The sequence below is a fragment of the Salvia miltiorrhiza genome, chromosome 2 (assembly GCF_028751815.1).
Source record: "Salvia miltiorrhiza cultivar Shanhuang (shh) chromosome 2, IMPLAD_Smil_shh, whole genome shotgun sequence".
In the NCBI taxonomy this organism is placed as follows: Eukaryota; Viridiplantae; Streptophyta; class Magnoliopsida; order Lamiales; family Lamiaceae; genus Salvia; species Salvia miltiorrhiza.
Genome location: NC_080388.1, coordinates 8,357,520 through 8,372,742, shown reverse-complemented (window position 1 = coordinate 8,372,742; position 15,223 = coordinate 8,357,520). Strand labels below are relative to the sequence as shown.

The 15,223-nt window shown below is 37.5% G+C and overlaps 1 protein-coding gene and 1 pseudogene across 1 annotated transcript; both read left to right on the top strand.

Annotated features, from left to right (window-relative positions):
* The first annotated feature begins 971 nt into the window (after positions 1 to 971).
* On the top strand, positions 972 to 3,952 carry LOC131012921 (laccase-14-like). Its single transcript, XM_057940891.1, has 6 exons — positions 972 to 1,305; positions 1,393 to 1,544; positions 1,614 to 1,858; positions 1,938 to 2,066; positions 2,527 to 3,462; positions 3,557 to 3,952. Exons 1-6 carry the CDS (start codon positions 1,213 to 1,215, stop codon positions 3,718 to 3,720), a joined length of 1,719 nt encoding a protein of 572 aa, XP_057796874.1. The 5' UTR covers positions 972 to 1,212; the 3' UTR covers positions 3,721 to 3,952.
* Positions 3,953 to 11,615: 7,663 nt separating this feature from the next.
* Positions 11,616 to 14,819, top strand: LOC131012920 (receptor-like serine/threonine-protein kinase SD1-7; annotated as a pseudogene).
* The last annotated feature ends 404 nt before the right edge of the window (positions 14,820 to 15,223 follow it).

Sequence of the window (15,223 nt, the reverse complement as noted above, 5' to 3'; positions counted from 1 at the left end):
AAGTGATAAAGTAGAAGAAATAATGTAATAAAAGTGATAAAGTAGGAAATAGAAGGTAATAATTATTAGTACCTTATTTGAAAATGTGTCAAGATTCGTGGGACGACCCAAAAAAGAATACATGTCAAGATTCGTGGGACGGAGGGAGTACTTTCTACGGGAAATCAAAAAACAAAGGAAAACAATCCAGTCTTCCACATAAAGTGATGATCCAATATTTTTCAGCGTTTGCTCCTACTGTTCCGACTATCGAGCATCGCATGTGCGGCTGTGCCAATTGTCATCAAGAAATTCTCTCTCATTCCATCTTTTGGTATTTCAAATATAATTCAAGGTATTAATTTTTAAATCCAAAATTAATATTTTATTCTTCAATTATTTTAGTTGAATGGTGAACTTTGTTTAAATATTTAATTGGTAGAAATTTTTGTTTATGCTTAATTATTAAATGTGTCCATGAATATGTTTATTTTATTTTATAATATTTATTCCTATATTGAATAAAGAAAATGAAGAGTGATGCATCTAAATCAAAAAATTCAAAAGGAATGATAAAACAATCTAACCTTAAACAGTTTTAATATTCAAGAAGATGAAATTATTCAAGGGAATTCGTGCTCTTCAAAGGTTGGTAGTGAGAAGTCTTCTAGTGTTGATGTGTCTCATTCAAATGATTCCCCGGCCCTCAAGAAAATGCTATGGATTTGAGTGGTTCAAGTGCTAATAGTGTGGTATTCGAGGAGAAATGAAGAAATGAAGACTCGTGGAGTATATATTAAGTGTAGCTAGTTTTTAATTATAGTTGATTTTACCTTTAAATCATGTTCTTCTACTGAGAATATAGAGTTGATATATGCTTATTGAAGGTTAGCTATACCTACTGATTACAATGTATGAGTTGAGAATTAGGTGTAGCTACTACTCTGTGCTCTAATATAATATACGAATCCCTAAATTGGTGCGCATGTCTCCCGCTTGAGGAGTATATATAATATATCTCTAAGTTAGGTAAACTAGATTCTGCACTTATATTATTCAAGTCCAATATAATATAGAAAGCGCGCGCGAAAGTCATGCATGCACGTGAAGAAATAATTAAATGCTCAAGTTTCAGAAATAAATAATGAGAGGAAGTGGAAAGATGTAAGCTAGAATCAACATTATAAATATTATGGAGAAGTTCTACCAGAAAAAGAAAATAGACTGAAAAAAATGTTTTCTTATAGGAAGCTTAAGGTTTTCATCCTGTGCTACCTTGGTATTATTGTGCTCGCTCCAGTGCATGCTTTAGTTCATAAGTTTGAAGTATGTTCCCCATCATATATATCACTTTCTTAATTATATGTTTTTTAATTTTAGAAAAGCTAGCTGATTGGAAGTGTAAGTTTGCAGGTGAGAAGATCTTCACACACAAGGCTATGCAGCACCAAAAGCATGCTAACAGTAAACGGGCAGTTCCCGGGGCCAACTATATATGCTAGAAGGGGAGAATTGGTGGTAATCGATGTTATTAATCGCGCCGATGCAAATATAAGTATCCATTGGTACGTAAAATTAAAGCATGATATACTATGATTAATTAATTTAGTAGTAATGTAGCATTGTGATTTCAGGCATGGAGTCAAAATGCCGAGATATCCATGGACAGACGGCGTCACCCATGTGACGCAGTGTCCTATTAGTCCCGGCAAGAGGTTTAGACAACGGATGTTGCTCTCCAACGAAGAAGGCACTTTATTTTGGCACGCCCACATCGATTGGTCTCGAGCTACTGTGTATGGCGCCATCATCATCCTACCGCCCAAGGCACACACTTATCCTTTCCCTAAGCCTCATGCTGAACTTCCCATCTTACTAGGTAGCTTCAATTTAAATTGATTCTCGACCAATATTCACTGTGTTGGATTTTTATAATTAAATTCGGAATAACACTGCAGGAGAGTGGTGGAATGCTGATGTGCAACAAGTTTTCGAGAAGTCTATAAACGAAGGAGTAGCTGCCGATTTTTCTGATGCTTTCCTCATGAATGGTCAACCTGGCGACCTGTATCCCTGCTCAAAACAAGGTAGCTCTCCAGATAAAATCCAAACAAATAGGAAGTTTTAGTAATTAATTAAGAGGGTGTTTGGTCTGAGCTTATAAGCTCCTCAAAATAGCTTATAAGCTGTTCAGGAGCTTATATGCTCCTTCAAAGTATTTGGCAAAATAAGCTCCTAAACAGCTTATAAGTTCCAAATTTAAGCTCCATAAAAAATAAGTTCCTCTACCCCAATTTATTTTTTCATATCTAATAATTATTTTACAAATATTTTTCAACTATAATTTATTATTTTCATCATATATCATTCAAGTTCATTCTCTTTGATTTTGTCTCTCTAAAAAAATATTTTATCTCTCTGGAAAAAAATTTGCTCTCTAGCTTATAAGCTCAATTATCCAAACACTTTAACAACTTATAAGCTCTTGAAACATCTTATAAGCTCTTTAAAATAAGCTTAGCCAAACATTGGTTTGATGCAATGCAGATACATTGAAGTTGAGTGTGGAGCCGGGCAAGACTTACCTGATCAGAATGGTTAACGCGATGATGAACTTCATTATGTACTACAAAATCAAGGACCACAACGTGACGGTGGTGGGCATGGACGGCGCCTACACGAAGCCGCTGAACACCGATCACATCGCGATCGCCCCGGGCCAGACCATAGATTTCCTTCTGGAAGCCAACCAGCCGCCCGGCCGTTATTACATGGCCGCCAGAGTATGGGCCAGCCCCTATTGGCATACTTACATCCCCACCACAGGAATCGTCGAGTACGTCGGTAACTACACCCGGCCTTCGTCACCGGCGCTTCCCTCTTTCCCGGGATTCCAAGGCTGGGCGGAGTCCACCCATTTCAGCAAGAGGCTCAAAAGCCTCGCCAACGACAACTATCCCATCAAACTTCCTATGAACATCACACACCACCTCTTCTTCGCTCTCTCCATCAATGTGGGGCCCTGTTTCTCAAATTCTTGCAAGAATGGCGACAGGCTGCTGGCCAGCATCAACAACATCTCCATGCTGTACCCGCAAACCCTAAATATTCTTGAGGCCTATTACAAAGGGATCGGAGGAGTTTTCACGGCCGATTTCCCGGCCAAGCCGTCAACAATATTCGACTTCACGCAAGGCTATAAGCCAGAGGATGAGGGGTTTTCCGAATTCGGAACGGCTGTGTATATGTTGGACTATAACTCGGAAGTTGAGATCGTGCTTCAAAGCACCAACTTAGGCATCGGAATCGATCATCCCATACATTTACATGGATACAACTTCTACGTGATCGGAACTGGATTCGGGAACTTCGACCCAACCACGGATCCGCCAAACTATAATCTCGTTGACCCGCCGTTGATGGACACGGTTGCCGTTCCGAAAAATGGATGGAGCACTATCAGATTTAAGGCTAACAATCCAGGTTTTTTGATTTTCTCTTTCCATCTCCCCTTTATAAATTGAGTTAAGCAAAGTGTCTGATGACTAAGTAAGTAGAGTTGCAATATATATCGCAGGAGTGTGGTACATGCACTGTCATTTCGAACGTCATTACACTTGGGGAATGAAGATGGTGTTCATCGTTAGAGACGGGGAAGGCCCCAATGAGAAGATGTTGCCTCCGCCCCCTGATATGCCGCGCTGTGAAACGCCAAATCAACAATTATTGTTTAGGATTTAATCATATCATTTATTAATTTGCTTCGGATTTTAATAGTATTATTATACTTATCTATCACATAAAAAAAAGTCTAGCTTGTCGGCAACGGAAAATTTTCCTACTCCCGATGCCAGTGTTCACTTTCAATTTATCAGTTTAATTAAATTTAAATAGTATTAAAAGTTAACTTTATTTTATCTTCCGTTTATGTAATCATTGAAGTCATTTCAATTTTCAATTTTTATCTGCTCAAGATGCAACTATCATTCAATTTACGAGTTTTCAACATTTCATGACATCGGCAAGGAGTTTTGGCAACATAATTTTTATGCCGACAAATTATATTTGTCTACGACAGAGATATATTTAAATATAAATATATAGTTAAACTTATAATTATGAGAAATGTTATTTTTAAATTTATGTCTATTAGATGAAATTAATATCGGCACATTTTACATTAATAATTTTCATTATTTTTAGAAAAAATAATTTCAAGAGTATTTGTCATTCAATTTACGAGTTTTCATGGTATCGGTAGGGAGTTTTGGCAATACAATTTTTATGCTTGGCAAAGAATATTTTTGGTCAAACCCAAAAAAAATAAAAAAACAAAAAATTAATTAAATATTACTTAATGACTAATTATTCACTAATACGACAAAAGCGATTAAAAAAGTGAAAACCCATGTTATTCCATACCTTTGAACCTTGAAAAGTGAGGACCAATCGCGTAAAAGAATGACAAACAACACACTACAAAATAGATAAAAAAACACTATCAAACACTATAAAGGAAGTAGTTCCCACCTTTGAACAAAATGAAGAAAGTCTATTCGTTCCATACCTTTGAAGCCGATGATCGATGTTGTACAAAATCGCCAGAATTTTAAGTCTGAAATCGAAGTCTGAATGATCGAACTCTGAAGGGATTGGAATATGCGCAATTAGAGATTGAAATCGCCAAGATGTTTCACAATTAGGGTTTATTAAAATAGATTATTCTTAATTCCAAGTTAATAAAAGTGAATTTTAATTTCCAGATGTATTTTCATTTATTAAGTGACATGGATTAAAAAAAGTGAATATAAAATGACATGGATTAAAAAAAATAAAATATAAATTACAATGTGGCATCCGGCGAGCCACGTCACGTTTCCGGTGACCGGAAAATAGATGCGGGATATATTTGATAAAAACCTGATAGATTAGGGGTTTAGAGAATATTTTGATACGTTCAGGGTATTTTTGATAAAACGGGTATAGTTTAGGGGTTTTCATGATATTTACCCTTAAATATAAATGTATATTTAAATTTATAATTGTGGGAAATATTATTTTTAAACTTATGTCTACTAGGTAAAATCAAATTTCTTTATTAAATTATCATTATTCTCAATAAAATAATAATAGAAATTTCACTTTTTTGAGAATACAAAAACTTTTTTTTTCCCTTTAATTTTGCAGTTTTCTTCATTTGAATTTACGAACTAAAGAAAATCCACGTAGTTAGTCTCCTTCATCATTTTCCTATACCTCTTGCTTTTACAAACCCTAGCCTCTTTCCTTCTCCCTCTCCAACAGAGCTCCTTTCCTTAATTTTGTAATTCTTAACGTAATATCTAATGGTTGGCCCGTATCTATCGAGGTATTCCACAAATCTATCCCTCACAACTATTTTGTATTTTTTAAAAATTAAATAAAAAGAATTAATCGAGATGGCTTATGGTGTTTTTGTGGTTGCGGTTTGATTTGGGATAATTGATCGCAGAAAGGGATTAAATACCAGATCGACGGCTTTTGATGGCAATTCAGATGAGTTTTAGGTGTGAATCGAGCACGACTTTGACGAGGAGGTCAGCTGTCTTCGCAAGCAAGTTCGATGTCTTTTTAATTCCTTCTTTATTGTTCTCTGTGGGGGTTAATTGCATAAAATGTTACCAAACTATGCTACTTGTATCAAATTTGTTACCAAACTTTAATTTGTTTCAAAACAAATACTCCTACTAAACTTGTATTTTTCGGTATCATTTAAGTTTTTTAATTCAAATAAATTTATTCCATGTGTCAATTAAAATCTACATAGTCATTCCATTTAAGTCAATTAATTAAAATATTTGCCACATCATTTTTTATATAAAATAGAGTAAATAAAAGAAAAACTAACCTCAATCTACGTAAACTTAAACTCCTACTCCTACTCCTCCTGCACACTACAACAGATTAGCGTTGTGGAAACTGGAACTAATTTCTTCTCCCAAATATTAAATTGTCTTCTCTTCTATGCTTCCGATCACAAGGTTTATTTCTCTCTTTTCTTTCGCTATAATATTTCTTCCTTATACTTCATATTAATTCTGCATACTTTAGAGTCTACAATAGTATTATTTTCATAATTATCAAGTTTGCATGTCTTATTTTTGGCCTTGTTGATTATACGCTGACATGAAGCTGAGTGTCATTTATGAGATCTTATTTTTATAAGAAAACTTAAAATTTCTTAATACGATACTTGATGAATTGTTTATTGAGAAGATAATATAGGTGATATGTTCTAATGGTTAACGGATGGATGATTTTTTATCATGGGGTCATTGCCAGAAAATACTCATAGTTTGCCAATTTTCTAATTTATAACATGACCTTATAATTTGGCTAGAAAATACATCAATTTTTAATTTAATCATAATTATAACATGAATTTATAACCTGACCAGAAAATACACCAATTTTCAATTTAATAGCAATTATAACATGATCTTATAATTTAGTATAATAATATCAAAATTTAACATTAAATATTTTTAATTTTCTTTTCATCTCACAATATAGTAATTTTTTGTTGGTCCTAATATAATTTCATAATTTAAATAGATAAATACTTATTATATATGTGAATATTAAAATAAAATTTAAATATATGCATTTTTGTGTTGAAAACGTGTATATATATATTTTTTTGATCAAGAAATTTTATTAAAAGGAAACTTAGGTACCAGAGATACCAGAAACAAGAAACTTACACCAGTCTTGACAACAAGTCATCAGAGCACCAATTACAGAAACTGAAATCTTTACCGAAACTCTTAAACTCGTTAGCCCAACTCCATGATCTCATTTTGATCTCCATGAGAACACCACCAATCTGCCACCCTTTTCCTTCGAAGCGACTTTCGTTCCTTTTCTTCCACAACACCCAATTGGTGCACATCCACAAGGCCTTAAGAAAAAACTCACATTCCTTTCCCCTGCCCAAATGAGTAAAGGTATGGAAATGAGAGAAGATACTTTGAGGTCGAACCGCGCTACATCAGAGTCAGTTTTGGACCTTGTCCCACAGCAGTCCATTTTTTGGGCAGAGTAAGAAGACATGCTCAGTCGATTCCAGGTTGTGAAAGCAAGCATTGCACATCGCCTCCTCCACGTTTAACAACACATTCCTCTTCCTAAGATTATCACAAGTTGGTAATCTTCGCCTCAGGATCCTCCAAGCTAAGACTTTTACTTTTTGTGTCGCGGGTGTGTCCCAATTTTTTTCCAGCGCCTCCTTATTAGTAATCACCGGCGAGGTAGTAATCCTTGAAGCTTTGATCACCGAGTATGCAGATTTTGTCGTGTACTCCCCATCTTTATCTGCTCTCCACATCCATCTATCTTTGGTACCTGCACAAGGATCAGATTCGAAGAGACAAGCAACCAAATTGTTAGTAGCTTCAACATCTCTCTCCCGGAGCTCTCTTCTCCATCTCAGATCCCACTCCCACGCTTCCCATCTCACTCACCAACGCCTCCTTATTCGCGCTTAAGTGAAATAATCTTGGGAAAACTAACCTTAGGGGTGTACTCCCTGCCCAACAATGGTCCCAAAATTTAGTGTCTTGCCCATCTCCAACTTTCCTTTCAACATTATCCCGAAACCACCCCCCGCCCCCACTTCCGGCCTTCGCCACTAAATTCGGCCACCAGCCACCTGCCGACCTACATCTCTCCGAGGTGAACGACCCATCGACTCTCCACCCCACCTCCCCATAAATTGACCTCATAATAGTTGTACTCTTGTGCCCAAACCAAGTACCGTGCGGGATCCAGTTGTGCTCCAAGAATGAAGGCACAACCGTAAGTCAGAGATCGAACGAAAACTAAGCAGAATTATGATGCTGACTTTGAGGCACAACCTGGCGTGCAAGGGCACATCGCGCACCCATCAACATAAGGAAAGAAGAAGGTGGATATCCACTTACCATGTATAAGAGGATCTGACCTAATTTACTTGCCAAAGTTATGGGATGCATATTTGATTTAGGCTAACATATATGGAAAAGAATCTCAGCAATCTGGCTGCGCCCACAAACCGTAGCCGCCATGTCCAGAAACCCTAGGTGCTGCGCCCAGAAACCCTAATCTGCATGGACCTCGCCCAAGGCCCACTACCATTCTCTATATAAAGGAGCACCCCCCTGCGCCCAAATGACGGATTTGGGGAGCTGGATACGAATTTCACCACATAATTTCAACCACTCTTCACTTTAGGTTAGTTTATTTTGTAATTCTATTTTCAATTAGAGTCTAGCCAAAAAAGAAACAAGCCCTTTGGGGCACCTTTTTATTTTATGTATTGTTTTTATTTGCTTTGGGTAGAGTTGGTGTTGCCCAAAGATTGCTTTTATTTATGAACATCTATTTTAATTCAAGTATATTTATTTCGTTTATTTATTTTGTGTTATTTTATTTAATTATGTCTAGGTAATTGTTTTGTTTGGTTTGGGCTATCATCGAGTTAACTATGAGCAAGGAAAATCGTGAGGTCTAATGTGGGCACAAGATTTGTGCAATCACGTTCCCGAAGCAATTGGCCCTGATTCCAATATAACTTGGACAAACACGGTATTTTATGCGGACGGTAATGCTCGGGCACAGCCAAGTTACAAGCAGTATGTGGGCACAAGTTATGAGAAATCCGGTTCCACGAAGTACGGTAATTGTGGGAAAGGTGATCGAATGTCCTCGGACATGCTTATTGGTCAATTGGGTCCGAGCGGATGAGGGCGGGGTAGGCTGCGCACGTGACAATTACCAATGAGATCCAGCCTATTGATCGACTGCCCATAAACAATGACGTGAAGGCACAATGACAATCCTTGAACCCATGAGCGATGACTGTGCCCAGACTTGACGAGACTATGCCCAAACTAAGTTGCTTTTATTTATGATTTTTCTTTTGTTTTATTTTAGGATCTTTGTTTCCAGTGCTCTGATCAGGGCACAACCTTGAGTGTGTGATCGTGACCGTGACAAGAGTGAAGAATACACCAACTTCTCGTGGGATTGACCCTATACTTACCGCTAGCGGAACCTAGCTGTGGGCATAGGAAAACCATAAATTTATTTGCACGGAGAATCCACCGCACAATATCCTTACTCGATTTTCTTTACTAATTGGATTTATAAATAAAACCAATCATATCATAAATACTTTTATTGCATAATGCAAGTGCAATTTCATAACATGCTTAAACATATAATAAGTAGTCACTAAAAAATGCACATAATACAATTAAACTAATGGTAGTCCAACTAATTAAAAATAGGGAGGCTGCCCAAAATTAAATAAGGGCAGCCCATGCTTTAATTAAAAACATAGCCCATACTTTAATTAAACCGACCCACATAAAAAAAATAGGCCTTCTTGTATAAAATTCGCAGCCCACCCTCAAATAGGGATGGCAACGGGCCGGATCTGGACCGGGTCTGGCCAATACCAGATCCAGATCCGTTTTCATATACCAGATCCAGATCCGGATCTGGATCCGCGGATCTGAAAATTTTGGATCCAGATCCAGATCCATCAGATCCACGGATCCGCGGGTCCAGATCCATGGATCTAGTGTTTTCAAATTAAATTCAGAAATAAATTCACAAGCTTCCAGATCCAGATCCGTCCAAGCTCATGGCTGAACGACAGCGGCGGTGGAGTGCGGCGAGCCGGACTGGAGTGACAGAGGCGGCGACGGCGGTCGAGTGCGGCGAGCCGAACTGGAACGACGGCGAACTGGAGTGTGTTGCACTGCCGCTGCTGCTGTCGGGCGAGCGAGCGCGGAGTGACTCCAGCGGCGGAGCGAGGCAGGGAGGGAGGGCGAGCGCGGCGTGACTCCAGCGGAGGAGCGAGGCAACAACGGCGGAGCGAAGCAGGGAGGGAGGGCGAGCGAAGCAGGGATCGAGCGGCGAGCGTGACTCCAGCGGCGGGCGGGCGAGCGAATCGGAGAAGACGACCGGCGATGGAGGTGAGGCACGCCGACTGAGGGAGATGGGAGTGAGTCTAGAGATGGCAGAGATGGAGGCGTGCGGCGCGAGGAGTGAGAAGAAGATGAATTAGAAATTAGGTTTTCAAATTTAATTCTATTTTTTTTATTTTTTAATATATCTAATATTATTAATAAAATAAATATAAAAAATAAATAATATATTTTTAATTAAATCGGATCCACGGGTCGGATCTGGGTCGGATCCGGATCTCAAATGTCAAGATCCAGATCCAGATCCGTTTTAGAAAATGAGATCCAGATCCGCGGATCCAAAAAATTGAGATCCAGATCCGTCAAATCGGATCTGGATCCACGGATCTGGACCGGGTCCAGGATCCACTGCCATCCCTACCCTCAAAGAATAGACATGGTCCAAATGATTTAAAACAAGGGCCAACTTTAAATTAAAAATAGCCCAGCATCTGCAGCCCAACTTACACCCAAACCCTCTCCTCCTTTCTCTTAAAACTCACAGTCTCACACACGCATACACAATTAGGGATGTCAATCGGGCCAGTCCACCGGATTTTCGGGCTAGTCCTATCGGATTCCGGGTTAATCGGTCTGGAGATTTTTTCGGATTGTAAATCTTCAACCCTAACCCTAAACGTTCGGGTTTCGGGCTAGCCCATCGGGCTAATCAAGTTAAAGGCGTAAAAATAAAATTATCATTTGTATTTTATTATTCTTAATGATCTAATGTATAATGTATAAAATATACATAAATATTAAAGATATAAATTATATAGCAAAGCATGAAATGCAAAAATATAATATATATTCAAGATTACATAACATATAAAATAATTTTTTTAGACTATATAAAATAAGTTAATAACAATTAAAAAAAGAGAGAAGGATTTGATATAAAAAGTGTGTAGAAAGTGAAATATTTATAGATATATTAAAAAAAATTAAAAAAAGAAAACAAGGGTGAATAAGACTGTTGCCAACTGTCTGAATTTAAAAAAAATAAATCAAAGTTTCAAATTTTAATATTTATTTTCAATTTGTTTTTAATTGAAGGCGCATGTATACAACAGGCAGCGCAGCAAGGCGCGATGCGGGGTGGCTCGAGAGCACTCGCACCCTGCTGAAGATACTCGTAGGAGGCGTTTACTTTGGAGGATTGGCCTTAATAGATAAAAATAGTATGGCTAATCCCTTGTTTACTTTGATGGGTTGTAATTTTGGAATATCCCAAGACCCTCTAATTTTGCTTAATTCTTATCCCATGGAAAGGGTGAGATTGGAGATATCCTATTCTTGGGGATAAACATAGTCAATCATGCAAAATAAATGTCTTCTTAGTAAAATAATGTAATATCCGTTACATTAAATATAAAAATATTCTCTTTCATTGGCGCAAGTGACATTCGCCCAATGACAATAGGAGTTGGAATATTCAACAATAATTGGATAATTCCAAAGTCGTTGATTGACCCAGAGTCTTGGTGCTTCAATTATTATTATTATTTTTTTTTTGATGAAATTACATTATAAATAATACAAACCACACACACCACCTAGTGGTTATTGTGGCCGAGAGTATTCGAACCTGTGACCTCTTGGACAACAGGCAACCACCCTAACCACTAGGCCATCCCAATGAGATTGGTGCTTCAATTATTAATCACCAATATTGTGGAAAGTAGCATACTTCACTCTGTTTTATGATTCAGCTTGTCTAATTTCCATAAATCAATATCCTTAATCTCTCACCTTCTTCCATTTTCTTCAGTAATCTCTTCGTCTGCACGTAGCTCACCCCATGGAAGACATCTTAGCTTAAAACCTTACTTGATTCCCTTTCTCTGTTTTTTCTCCCAACGGTGTGATCATTAAGCAGTCGTACAAAATTTCATTTCATGGTGGTGTTGTTAACATTGGTGTTTGCGGTTATTGTATTTGAGTTGGGTTTGGTTTGCAATGGATCAGACACCTTGTTACCCGGCCAATCTCTCCTGCCAAATCAAACACTAATATCCAAAGGGGCCAAATTTGAGTTGGGATTCTTCAATCCAGGTAACTCCACCAACTATTACTTGGGCATATGGTACAAAAGCATACCCCTTCGAACTGTTGTTTGGGTGCTTAATAGAGACTTCCCTATACCTTACTCTTCCTATAACAACTCACAACTGCAATTCCTGCCCGATGACAATTCTAAATTGTGTTTGCTGCCCGCGGAAATTCTTATGAGATGTTTAGGCGATAATTCAAATATTATTAGTGAGGCAGTCATTCTCGACACTGGGAATTTCGTGTTGAGAGATGCTTCAGGCGGCATTCTATGGCAGAGCTTTGACTACCCGACCGACACGTGGCTGCCAGATATGGGAAGATTTTTTCTTGGATATTTATATCCACTTCATCCTTGGACGAATCCGAACGACCCTGCTTCCGGAAAGTACTCTTTATATATTGCAGACAGCCGAAGTATATCCGTAGAGTTGGAGAAAAGTGGGGGTTGGCAGAGAGGGATATGTAGTAACCTCTCAAGTTTTAGCAAATCTCACATTCTTGCCCTTCACTCTACTGATGTTGGGGTATATGACATGCATGATTTCTACGATGAATCACTACTTCTGTCGAGAGTTGTGATAGAGTCTCGAGGTGAACTCACCGGTTTTGGATGGTCCGAGGCTACGCAGGATTGGATTGTGGTGGCTTCTACTGCGCATCGTATGTGTTGGTCTAATACAATATGTGATGCAAATCATTCACCCGCTTGCAGATGCTTGGATGGGTTCGAACCACGGGTTCAACAAGATTGGGATTCATCCGAGTTTTCTAATGGATGTCAGAGAAACATACCCCTTCAATGTGACCAGAATAAAATAAGATTTATAAAGGTAACCGTAGCTAGATTGCCTGCAAACCGTAAGCACTGGACGGCTTCAAATGATTTATGCAATGTAGCATGCTCCAGAAACTGCTCATGCTCTGCTTATGCCTATGATAGCGACGGGTCATGTTTATGGTATATAGGAGATTTGTTGGCTCTGCAAAGCCCACAAAACACTTCTGTTGGGGTGGATATTTATATCAGAACAGAATCAGCTCATACTAGAAAAGTACATGTCGTGGCTCTAGTCGTGTCCATTGCTGCTGCGGTCATTTTGTCATGTTTTTGCTTCTGTTATATCTGCCCAAAGCTCAAAAGAAAAGGTAATTACTAACAAGTTTCTTGTTCAAATCGCATTTCTAGTTGCTGTGATGAACTTTTAGCTAATATATTTTTGTATTGTCTCTGTTCAGTTTCTGGGGAAAGAAATCAGAACCTATTACTGATTGATTTGAATTCATCTGAAAAGACGAATGCAGAAGGGAAAGAAAGTGGGCATGAGTTGCCAGTCTTCAGTTTGAGTAGCATAGCAGCATCAACCAACAACTTTTCCATCACTAACAAGCTTGGACATGGTGGTTTTGGACCTGTTTTTAAGGTAATATTATAATCTCACTTTTATTTGCATTGTCTACATACAATCAAGAGTTGAGGATAGTAAAATATTTTGCAGGGAGAGTTGCTGAATGGACAGTTTGTGGCTGTGAAAAGGCTTTCAAAAAGGTCTGGTCAAGGATTAGAGGAGTTCAGAATTGAGATGGAAATTATTGCCAAACTGCAGCACAGAAATCTTGTTCGAATCTTAGGATGCTGCAACGAGAAAGATGAGATGATACTAGTCTACGAATACATGCCCAACAAAAGCTTGGATTAATTAAATTTATTATGATTTGAATGCAGACAACAACAAGAAAGAAATTCTAGATTGGAAGAAACACGTTCATATAATTTCAGGCATTGCTCAAGGGCTTTTGTATCTCCACCAATATTCGCGGTTGAGACTAGTTCACAGAGATTTGAAAGCTAGCAATATCCTGCTAGATGCTGACATGAATCCCAAAATATCTGATTTTGGCATGGCAAGAATATTTGGAGGGAACGACTCTCAAGCAAATACTAAACGGATTGTTGGAACTTAGTAAGTAAAATATTGCAATTTGGCAAGAAATTTTAATTTGCATGCAGATTGCTAATTTTCCCAAATGCAGTGGTTATATGTCACCGGAATATGCCATGGAAGGGCTTTTCTCTGTGAAGTCCGACGTGTTTGCCTTCGGAATATTGATGCTGGAGATTATCAGTGGAAAGAAGAACATTGGTTTGTACGGTTCTGAGTATCGTAGTCTTCTTAGATACGTAAGTCCTAGTGTGAATAATGAAATGATAATAGATTATTATTTACATTAATTAATTCTCATAATGTAGGAATATTGTTGTTGGTTTTAGGCGTGGGATTTATGGAAGAGTGATTGTGTTGATGAACTCATCGATCCCATATTAGAACTCTCCAATGGTTCATCATCAACTGCTATCAGATACATTCAAATAAGTCTACTGTGCGTCGAAGAAAATCCCGTTGATAGACCACTAATCTCTGATATTGTTGGGATGCTGAACAACGAAAAAAGAAGCATAGAATCACCAAGAAATCCTGCTTTAACCATTGGGAGAGCATTGGTTAAAAAAACCCCGACACAACACGAGGTCAAGAGTTGTTCAATAAATGACATGTCAGTGTCATATGTAGAGGCACGTTGAAATTTCAACAAAGGCACACAAAATTTGAATGTTCAATGTAGAATAGAAGTAGTTGTGGTTGAAAAATTAAAGACGACATGAGGATGGTTGAGGGTGGGAAGGAATGAGATTCAGTGTACCACATTTTATGTCCCACTTTGTGTTCCATTTTCAATTTTGTTTAATTTCTTATATATATTTTCTTCAATTTCAATTTTATATGCTTTAGCTTTATTTTGTGATTATTAACTAGGGTTTATTCCATCAATTTAGGGTATATAATTATTTTTTATCATTTAATTTTACTTTTATTAGCTAATAATAGGTTGATAAATTCAAAGTGATGGTATATACTTTTTAAAAAATTTAATTTTTTGAAATAAATATTAAATATAATTCATAGTATTATAATAAATTTTATTTTTATAAAAAAATATTTTTAAAATAATAGATATAAACATGGGACACAGTGACACACATAAGATCGTGAGACACTGGATCTCATCCCGGGTTGGAATGGGTATTTTTAGCTAAATATCTCATATTTGAATTGGATCAACGAGTTCATAGGTTTGAGCTTGTCATATTTGGAAAATCATGTACTATAATTTATCTATTTTGTATGCCTTGGAAACTA